Source organism: Pararge aegeria, chromosome 23 (assembly GCF_905163445.1).
Source record: "Pararge aegeria chromosome 23, ilParAegt1.1, whole genome shotgun sequence".
Taxonomy (NCBI): Eukaryota; Metazoa; Arthropoda; class Insecta; order Lepidoptera; family Nymphalidae; genus Pararge; species Pararge aegeria.
Window position 1 is genome coordinate 2,994,919 of NC_053202.1, and position 10,958 is coordinate 3,005,876.

The 10,958-nt window shown below is 36.4% G+C and overlaps 1 protein-coding gene across 1 annotated transcript; it reads right to left on the bottom strand.

The window, feature by feature from the left end:
- Positions 1–673: 673 nt before the first annotated feature.
- LOC120634072 (myrosinase 1-like) lies at positions 674–10,176 on the bottom strand. The gene is made up of 9 exons (XM_039904466.1): positions 10,043–10,176; positions 9,167–9,285; positions 8,212–8,394; positions 6,671–7,063; positions 5,825–5,919; positions 5,364–5,511; positions 3,829–3,980; positions 2,551–2,789; positions 674–908 (listed from the first exon to the last, which is right to left on the bottom strand). The coding sequence occupies exons 1-9, from the start codon at positions 10,069–10,071 to the stop codon at positions 674–676; spliced, it is 1,593 nt and encodes a 530-aa protein (XP_039760400.1). The 5' UTR covers positions 10,072–10,176.
- Between the last annotated feature and the right edge of the window lie 782 nt (positions 10,177–10,958).

Below are 10,958 nucleotides of genomic sequence, written 5' to 3' on the forward strand. Positions count from 1 at the left end.
CGCCTGCACACGAACAGCCTGTGTTTACAATATTACATGCCCATTTGTTTCAATCGCGAGCCAGTTAGATATTATTTTATTCTCCATTATGTACGTGTGTATTTCAATATTATAAATAGCACATATTTTATACCTACTAGCGACATCTAGTATTGAATAGCATTAGACACACACATTATACCCGATGCACGCCATCTATTGATAACTAGAAAAACTATATACTTCTTCAAACCTTACCTTACAAATAGATGGCATTTGCAGTAACATTTAAGTTAAAATGTTACAATTTAAATGTTATTTAGATAATTGATGGTCCTTGCTAGTTCTTCACAATGCACGTATTTTTACAAATAAAATATGGTCCTATCAAGAACATCCAAAACCAAACGATTTTTTTTTGGCTTGGTGTACAAATAACATTATATTAGACAGAAATGTAAAGATTACCGTACTTAAATAAAACCTATCTTACTTATGAATAAAATAGCTTTATAGCGGTAAAATAGTTATTAAAATCGGTTCAGAAGTTACAAAGTTTAGATCAAACAAACAAATCTTTTGTCTTTATAATATAGTCTAGTTTATATTTAAATGTTTTTTTTGTACCAAATACATTTAAAAAAGGAAACTTATTTTATTCTCAATGAAATTAATTCGGTGAGCACCTTAAATTTTATTGGTGTGGAAATATTTTTTTTAGCAGGCAAATAATTAAAACAAAATAAAGTTCTATATTATTTCTTTGGGCTCTGGATGTCTTAATAATAGATATGTTTAAATTATCCGGTTTCCAGCCCTCCTCTACGAATCTCCGCTCAATGATTCTCTTATACACCAGTGCTGACAACCTGGCAGTTCTTGTCTTTTCTTTCGATTCAAAATCGACTTCGTAGAGACCGAAACGCTCGCTAAAAAAAACAAATGCTATTGTAAAATGGAAAATGCTACACGTTAATAAAAAAACTTAAGAGTTTGGAACATCGTCGCAAGGCTGCCTGCCTTTCGGTATTCTATAGGATATATTTCGGAGAGTGCGCTCCGGAAATATTTGATCTAGTCCCCCCCTCGCCTTTTTACCATCGAACCGCGAGGCACCGTAAGGATCTGCATCCCTACGTGGTCGATATACCGCGGACGCGTACGAAGCGCTTCGCATCTTCGTTTCTGATCCGCACCGCTAGGATCTGGAATGCTCTTGCAGCTTCCATTTTCCCCAGTTTTTACAACATGAGTACCTTCAAATCAAGAGTGAATAGGCATCTTCTAGGCAAGCGCGCTCCACCTTACGCTGCATCATCGCCTACCATCAGGTGTGATTGCAGTCAAGCGCTCGTCTATAAACATAAAAAAAACACGTTCCCAACAAATCAACTTTTAATTTGGCAGGCAGGGGCAATTTGCGAATCTATAATTTCTGAATTATTCTGGTCTGGTCTGCATAACTAGCATGGGCAGGATACAATTATATCCCAGGGGAAAGGCTATAAATGTATCTTCTCCCACAGCTTTATCAACTCTCAGAGCACTGGCGCACAAGTGGAAATAATATCCATATAACAAATGTGTAATTAATTTGACGGCCGAGTGGCGCAGTGGGCAGCGACCCTGCTTTCTGACTTCAAGGTCGTGAGTTCGATTCCCACAACTGGAAAATGTTTGTGTGATGAACATGAATGTTTTTCAGTGTCTGGGTGTTTATCTGTATATTATAAGTATTTATGTGTATTATATTCATGAAAAAATATTCATCATCTATCTTAGTACACATAACACAAGCTACGCTTACTTTGGGGCTAGATGGCGATGTGGGTATTGTCGTCGTATATTTATATTTATTTATTTATCAATAAACGGGGGTAAACTTCTCCTATTCCTTGTTCCAGTGATTTAGCACGTGGGCACTATAATTATATCCCTTGTGGGGGGATATAATCGGGGGATATAATTTTTATCTCCTGAATGGGCTAGCCCTGCTGGTGGGAGGCTTTGGCCGTGGCTAGTTGTGAGGGTTTGTGAAGACGAAAGACGTGCCGCTAAGCGATTTAGTGGAGGTGCGATGTCGCGTGGAAGCCGATTAGGGGTATGACTACCACACTCCCTAACAGGTTAGCCCGCTACCATCTTAGACTGCATCATCACTTACTACCAGGTGAAATTGCAGTCAAGGGCTGACTTGTAGTCAACTATCAAGCGAAAATTACATAACAAAAAAAAAACCAAAGAATTCAAGGAGCTTATCGTATTATTATTATTATTATAACTCTTTATTTGTTTACCACATTAAGAATCATACAACAAAAAAGAAACATAAAATTAGGAGCAGTATACAAAAGGCGGCCTTATCGCTTAGTAGCGAACTCTGCCAGACAACCTTAGAATTAGGAAAAAAAGAGGAGAAGTAACTGCAGGTTGTACAAAATATAAAATAAATACATACGTCTGATTTTACTTCGTACTTATTTTGCCCTAATTATTTTCCTAAAAGAACCAATTTTGCCGTGAAAAATGTCAAAAACATCGACGTTATTATCGAAGACGTTCATAACTTACCTGGTCCCAGCACCCCACTCTACATTGTCCATGAGACTCCAAGCAGTATAACCCTTCACCCTGGCCCCGTCTTCCACCGCCAGCAGCAGGGCCTTGAAGAACTCCCTCATGTTCCTCACGCGGGAACCGTCTTTCAGCACCTTCTTGGTCGACCAGCCGTGTTCTGTGACGATCATAGCTGGGTAGTCATATTCTTTGTTGAGGTAGAGGCATAGCTTGTAAATGCCGTAAGGAGCACTCTGTAAGAAGTATAAAAATAAATTGTATAAACTTTAAATCACAATTTTAGGGAATTCCAATATTAGTCACTCGTTTTTTCTCTCTGATAGAAAATGCTTCAGCATTAAATCCGCCTTTTGTAAACCATTTTTTTTTGGTGTGCAACCATGAGTGAAAAAAAAAACATTTAATTTTTTTTTCCTGAGCATTCTGAGGATGCTCCGGTTTCGGCAATGTTTCGAAACCGGACATTGCCGAAGGTCTGTTTGGTGTGGAGCAGTGGCGTGCATTTCATACATGCACAAAAGCACTGCAAACCCAAATTAGTTTATAGAAGTTGTATTTTAGGGGAATTTTTCCATTTTATGCCATGTACCGGCTTTATGCATACCCTGGTCAAAAACCCTGTGCACGCCACTGGTGTGGAGTATAAGGATTTAGGAAATTATAAATTCCACCATACAGATTCTCTTGCTTTTCGCGGAGTATAGAAAATTAAGCTTAATATTAAAGCTACCAGGGTACCAAACGTGGTCTAAGAAGAGCCTACAACCAACTTAGGCGGGTAATTTTTTTGTTATCACCATCTCACAGTAAATTAATACTAAGCAATAAGTTAGAGCAATTCACACAGAAGCTTTTTTATCGTCTAAATAATCCTTAACATTGTAATAGGATTTTTCTGTAAGCTTACGTTTTATATTAGACGGCCGACTGGCGCAGTTGGCAGCGACCCTGCTTTCTAAGTCCGAGGCCGTGGGTTCGATTCCCACAACTGGAAAATGTTTGTGTGATGAGCATGATTGTTTTTCAGTGTCTGGGTTTATCTGTATATTATAAGTATTTATATGTATTATATTCATAAAAATATTCAACACCTATCGTAGTACCCAAAACACAAGCTACGCTTACTTTGGCGCTAAATGACGATGTGTGTATTGTCGTAGTATATTTATTTATTATTTATTATTATATTAACTTTGAACTTATTGAGAGACATCTCACAGAATTCATTAGGTAATTTGGTATGATGATGACGAAAGAAATAATTATGTTTACCCTAAGCCAGCTGGACTGTGACTTCTTCCACTCAGGTCGGAATGACACCTCGACTCCAATATCATTCTCTATGGATGGGATCGAATGTACTTTATCTGTGGTCTTCACCAGAAATGTTGTGTAGTGATTCACTCCCATGAAGTCAGCGGAACCTGGCAAAAAGAAATTGCATGTGGTTTTGGCACTCCCAGAAATACTACTCGAAGCATTCTTAACAAGACCAGTAGACTTTTGAATCGTTACGCTTTTTAAGCGGTTTGCAATGCGAATCCTTCCAAGAAAAACTGGCAAGAAATTCAGCTTATATATTCAGCTCTTGCCATATGAGTTTTTTTTTATCAACCAGATGTTGCCCGCGTTCTCGGTCCCCGTTTATTACGTTTTTTTTAACTAAGCTGTTACTCTTTCTGAGATTAAAATGAGCCTATGTTAATTCAATTCAAATTCAAATTCAAAAATTTCTTTATTCATGTAGGCCTATCACAGGCACTTATGAAGCGTTCATACATATTTGTTTACATAATTGTAACGGGATGGTGATAACTTCGTTCGCCAACTTAAATCTAAAGCTACGAGGGTTCCAAATGCGCCCTGGTCTAAGAAGAGCCGACAACAAACTTAGCCGGGTAAATTTTTTTTTTTTTTATCACCATCTTCCAGTAAATTTAAATTAATCTATGAAGCTAGAGCAATTCACACCCAAGCTTTTTTATCGTTTAAATAATCCTTAATGTTATAATAGGATTTTTCTGTAAGCTTACGTTTTATATAAACTTTAAACTTATTGAGTTACACCCCGTCCTTTCAACTAATTAGGTAAATTAGTCAGTTAGTAAATTATTTATAAGTTAATGATTGGTTGCTTAGGTAGGGTGTAAGGTAGGACAAAAAAAACGACCTTTTATGTTTTTGACGACCTCCCTGGCGCAACGGTGAGCCCTGAGAATTTGAGTACGAGGTCCCGGGTTCGATTCCCAGCGGGGGCAATTTGGGATTTTATTATTTCTGAATTCTCTCTGGGAGGCTTTGGCCGTGGCTAGTTACCACCCTACCAACAAAGACGTGCCGCTAAGCGATTCAGTGTTCCGGTGCGATGTCGCGTAGAAACCGATTAGCCCGCTACCATCTTAGACTGCGACATCACTTACTTACCACCATGTAAGATTACCACGGGTTGACTTGTGGTGGAGTAAAAAAAAAAATATTGTATGTAGTATGTAGGTGTTAAGCCTCATGTCCTTTTGTTTGTCTGTTTGTTTGTTTTAAGTCTTTATTGCAAACACACATTTTATATAAATTAAATACAAATAGAGAAGAAACTTAAAAAAAAAAAATTGAGCGTGCAAAGGCGGTCTTATCACTAAAGCAATCTCTTCAAGACAACCTTTCCAACCAGTCCTTGTGATTACCGGCAACAACGGCCTTCAGACCGGAACATAACAATGTTGCTTGGTGATAGAAAACATTGCAGTTGAGCTTTGTCCCAAAAAGCTCAGAAGACCTGCTATTAAAATGACTGTCAAAATACACAGTACCTTTCAAGAGTTTAATCTCCTCCGGACTTAAAACAGGTAGCCTGGACTGCATGTAGCCTTGGTCTCTACTTCTTTGTAGCACGCGATCTTTGACAGTGCTGGGAAAATCACCATGTTTCGACCATATTGGATTCACGTACAAACCGATCTGATAACATAAAATATTTTTTTGGAGATTACAGTAGGTATTATTTTTGTATCCTAATCATTTTCTTCCAAATCTGGTTGATTCTTAGAATAGGAGTAACACGACTGTGATTATTATGATATATTTCTTCATAGTTATACTAGTATTATTTTCTTTCATTACATAAATTTGTTTCCCAGTTCACAGCAATGGAATTATTGACGTGACGCCCCAAAATTGCCTTCTTGACTGTTTTTAATAGAGAAAGTTATTTCATTTACTTTTACTGTTCCTCCTCATACAAAGACAAATTTATAACTTTGTTTATACTAACAGTGAAATCCCTGTATAATTCGGTAGCCTGATAATTTTCTGTATTATTGATAACTGGATCCGCCCAGTTCATTGCCAGAGATATACCCACTGAACCTGGAAGAAAACTTTATATAAGTACATCGCTGTCATTATTAACAACTCAATCGTCTGACTTCCACTGCTGGACAAAGGTCTTTTGTAGGGTCATTTACACTTCACGGTCTTCTTGTCTTATTTCCAATTAGTGGGGGTCTATTAACCCATCTTGGTACGCCACGTCCGTCGGTTAGCTATCGTTGTGACAGTAATGATAGTGAGGAGCGAGTGTGACCGATTTAAATCTTTATGTAACTATATTTTCCGTCAGTAGATATTGTGGTGCAAAGATTTGAGTGTTCGTGAATTGGACACGTCAGAGAAGTTGCAGGCAGATCTAGTATACAGTAGAGGGGGGCGTCGTGGCACCTTAGTGTTTTCGGTGATTTTTCTTAGGCATTCGATTATGTTCAACATGCAATATTTGTCAGAAAACTAAATCATGAAAGAATTAAGGGTGTAACTATAGATTTAATTCATTTATTTGTAATAGATAGAATTCAAGAAGTTGAAGTGAATGGAAAGTGGTTGTTCGGGGATTTTCTGAAAACTAGGGTCCCTCAGGGATCTTAATTAGATCCTTTTCTCTTCCTCATTCACATTAACGCACTTTCTTAATTGCAATTGTTTCAGGATAGTAGTGCGTTAATATTATATTTTTCTGTTCTTTTCTTTCTTTCTTATAATTGTTTAGCATCTTACTAGGTGGACACTTTGGCTTTTGACAAGTATATTGAAGATATAAATAATTAAAAATATTAAAACATACCATTAAATTTATCCTTATATTCCGTTTCATAGAATCTATAAGCCTTTGCATGAGCCAGCATCACGTTTTTTATACACATGTAATCACCAATACCACTTGACCCAATTCCAGGAGCATTGGCCTTCCCTCCATATCCGTCCACGCAGATAAAGTTGGGCTGATTAATCGTTATCCAATAAGGAACCTTATGTGCAAACGCCTTAAAGACCACTTTAGCGTAATCCTCAAACCAATGCACACACAGTGGGTTCGCCCAACCGCCAAGATCTTGAAGTTTCTGTGGCAAATCGAAGTGGTATATGGTTACCATTGGCTTTATGTTGTATTTCAGTAGCTCGTCGATAAATTTGTCGTAATATTCGAGGCCTTTTTTGTTAATATTGTTAGAGAAACCTAGAGAAAAGAAAACTGAATTGAGAATCATCGTAATTTTTTAAATAACTGCCCAAAAAAAAGAGGACATATAGGTTCATATATGAATACTATCTATACTTATAATAAAACTGTAACTGGACTGTCTGTCAGTCTGCCTGTCTGTCTGTCCGGGCATCACGTGAGAACTACTGAACGGCTTTAAATAAAATTTGGTATAGTGGTAGCTGATATTCCGGGCCAGCGTATAGGATAAATTTTATCCCGATAAACAATAAGTTTTCTCCGGGAAAAGTTATGAACATTTTTATCAATTTTACTTCAAAGCTCCTTTAAATTTGAAAGTAAAGCTGGCACCCTGAAATTGTCCCCTGTTCCTTGCATGCACTGCTCAGTGTTTGCTCTGTTTACCGGCGAAGGTTGCCAAATTTCAACTTACTATTAATTGGACCGTCTGCTTAATCCGTCAATTATTACTATATAAAAAGCAGGAACTCGACTTCCCGTACGAGGTATATATAACTTATGCAGGCAGGCATTGTCAGAGTTAAAGTCAAAGTCAAATATTTCTTTATTCAAATAGGCACATAGATGGCACTTTTGATGCGTACATTACATGTAAAATATGACATGGAGTGAGATGATGCCGATAAATAAATTCGTCAACTTAAAACTAAAGCTACGAGGGCTCCAAACGCGCCCTGGTCTAAGAAGAAGCCCACAACAAACTTAGCCGGTTGTTATTTTTTTTTCGTTATCACTATCTCACATTGTCATTTAAAAACTGTTAAAGAAGCAACCTGTTAGAGCAATAATTTACACCCAAGCATTTTTATCGTTAACATAGTCCTTAATACTGTAATAGGACTTTTCTATAAGCTTACGTTTAATACAAACTTTGAACTTTTGTCTGAGACATCTCCAAGATATCAACTGGTAATTTATTGTAAAATAGTATACAATTTCCTTTAAATGAATTACTTATTCTATTTAGTCTAGTATATTTTGCACTGCAAGTTTATTTGTGCTTCTAATGTTCAAACTATTGCAGTCACATTACCTCTTAAATTTAGATATATTTTTGTGAACACACATCAAATTTTCAAATATTTTCACGGTAAGAGTATGGAGTAGTAAAGCAAAACATTAATTCATGATAAAAACCTCACCATCGGGCATGATCCTGGGCCAAGAAATAGAGAATCTGTAGTAATCAACCCCCAGTTCTCTCAGCATCTCCACATCTCTCTTATAGTTGTGGTACGAGTCGCAGGCTATATCGCCGTTTCTGCCATCAGCTATCATATCGGGATTCTTGTGAAGGAATCTGTCCCAGACGCTTTCACTTTTACCTGGAGTTTTTAATGAAATCATTATCACCTAATTGTTTTAAAAAAGTCAATCATTCCAAGAATTAGGTTGGTACCTATTCTACCTATTCTTTAACATAATTTTATTTTGCATAAATGTATTTTGCTCGCAAATGTGATTAAAAACGTCTTATGCAACGCGTGTGCATTGATCATTACACTCTCGGTTTCCTTTTCACGCCCGCGTACAGCTCGAGCGCTTAAGACAACCTCGAGTGTTACAGTATAATTATGACACTTGTTTTATAATGTTCTATTTTAAAACTTCATTTTGTATTCAACATCTCAGAATGATTTGGTATCTCAAGAAACCTGCATAAATAATACAAGCAAGTTAATTATTCTTCAGTGCCTTGTTATTTTGTGACATGTAAATACCTGATTTAAGGTTATTTGGGATCGGGCTTCTAAGTTTTCTGCAAAACCAAGATAAACCATCTTGCGTTTAGATAGATTGATATATGAATTCACAAAATCATAAGTAGACCCAAAATAAAAGACTCAAATTTCTCAAAATTACGCAAGTAAATGGACGATATTTACATTGTCAATGTTTATTTCTTTTAATTACACGATCAAAAATTCTAATCTTCATAAAAATAATCTAATCTATATACAAGGTCTGTACCCAACAGTGGACCATAACTATCTTTAGGATGATGATGATGATGATGATCTTTCATATATATATATATATATATATAAGATGATGAATGATAAAACAATCATGGATTTATTAAAAAAAGTTTCTTACCATCTAAATCCCATGCACCTTCAACTTGGTACGCCGACGTGGAAACACCGAACAGAAAATCGTCCGGAAACCTCCTGATTCTACCGTCTGAATACCCATGGGCTCCTAGTACACTGAAACTTTAAGTGCAAAAGTTATGTCCGTGATTTAGGAATTTCTACCTCTTAAATGACAAACAAACACACAATATCGCATTTTTAATAATAATACGCTTTTTAAAAATCCCGTGGGAACCGTTTGCTCTCCTGGAATTGTTGTTACAAACCATATGTTACTCTCCGTCTTTTCAACTAACTCTATGCTCGAAAAAAAGTTGATTGGTTACTTATTTAGGGAAGGAAGTAACAAACAAAATGACACTTTCTTCACTTTGAGTTCATTATGGAGAACTCTGAGGAATGCAGGTTTCCTCACGATGTTATCATTACGGTTAAAGCAAGTGATATTTTAATAGCTTAAGTTAAATTACGGCCTTGTCATTCTGAGCAACGGGTATCCTACCCGTGCTCTGTAGTGTGCCAGTATTGGGATGACGATGATGACGATGATATTATTTCTACGATATCTTCCGAATGATATAAATATTATTTACAGTTTGATATGTCTGAAGGTTTGTTGAATTAAACATGGGAACGACTGAGCCGAATTCATAACAGACGCGTAAGTCAACTGCCATAAAGGTGGGAAAACTACATCAAACAAGTCTTTAGGAGACGCTGGAAACAAGCGGCCCAAGAGCGTGGAATTTGGGATTCCCTACAAATGACCTATGTCCAGCAGTGGACGTCAATCGGTTGATATAATGATGATAATCAAAATTGCCCTACATTATAAATTAGTTCAATTAGACATCTTATCTCCCTCAAGATCACTCACCACCATATTATTACGTAAATCACAAACATTTAAATTAAATAAATACAAGTTACTATTAACAAAAAACAATATCCGACGTTTCGGAGTTTAATATAACAAATACTATTGATAAAATAGTATTGCGATGGAACCGCTGTCGCGCACACTGGACAATAAACTGGTATCTAATTACTAGCGATAGATAAATAAGAGATATAATATGTTAAAGATTAGCTGATATATAATTGTAGATAAGTAGTAATGACATCTAACGCAAGTTTTCCTGCCCGTTTTAAATAGCATCAATGCATACTACTATAAATGCGAAAGTTTGTTACCTATGTTCGTATCAACTGGTGAACCAATATTGATTGGAATTTTGTACACGTGTAGCTTCCTACCTGGACATTATTCCTATCTGTTCTCCTGCTCCCTTCCCTCAGGGATACAGCAATATTTTTTTGAGTACAATTTACTCTCTTATAATTTGCAGGCGTTCTAGTAAAAATCATCTATATATATATATATATATATATATATATAAGGCATAGGTGACTGAGTGACTGAGTGACTGACTGACTGATCTATCAACGCACAGCTCTATCCACTTGACGGATCGGACTGAAATTTTGCACACAGATAGTTATTACAACTTAGGCATCCGCTAAGAAAGGATTTTTGAAAATTCCAACCCTAAGAGGGTTAAATGGGGGATGAAAGTTTGTATGCAATCATTCATTCATCAAGGTAATTCCATGATACTTTCATTTTAGGTTTTTGATTAAAAAATAAAGAAATACGTGTTTCACTTATTTTAAAAACTCCAACTCCAAAGGTTGATGCCTGGGGGATGAAAATGTATATAAAAGTTTCTGATTTTTTAAGTAAATCACGTTCATATTTTTGTATTAGCAACAAGACATTTTTTAAACCTTTG

Excerpts from the sequence above, each read along its gene's own strand:
- LOC120634072 (XM_039904466.1), bottom strand. The coding sequence starts at position 10,071 with ATGTTTGTGATTTACGTAATAATATGGTG. Across the intron at positions 8,395-9,166 it reads AGGTGCATGGGATTTAGATG|GTAAAAGTGAAAGCGTCTGG; the intron begins GTAAGAAACTTT and ends TAAAAACTCCAG. Across the intron at positions 7,064-8,211 it reads GCCCAGGATCATGCCCGATG|GTTTCTCTAACAATATTAAC; the intron begins GTGAGGTTTTTA and ends TCTTTTCTCTAG.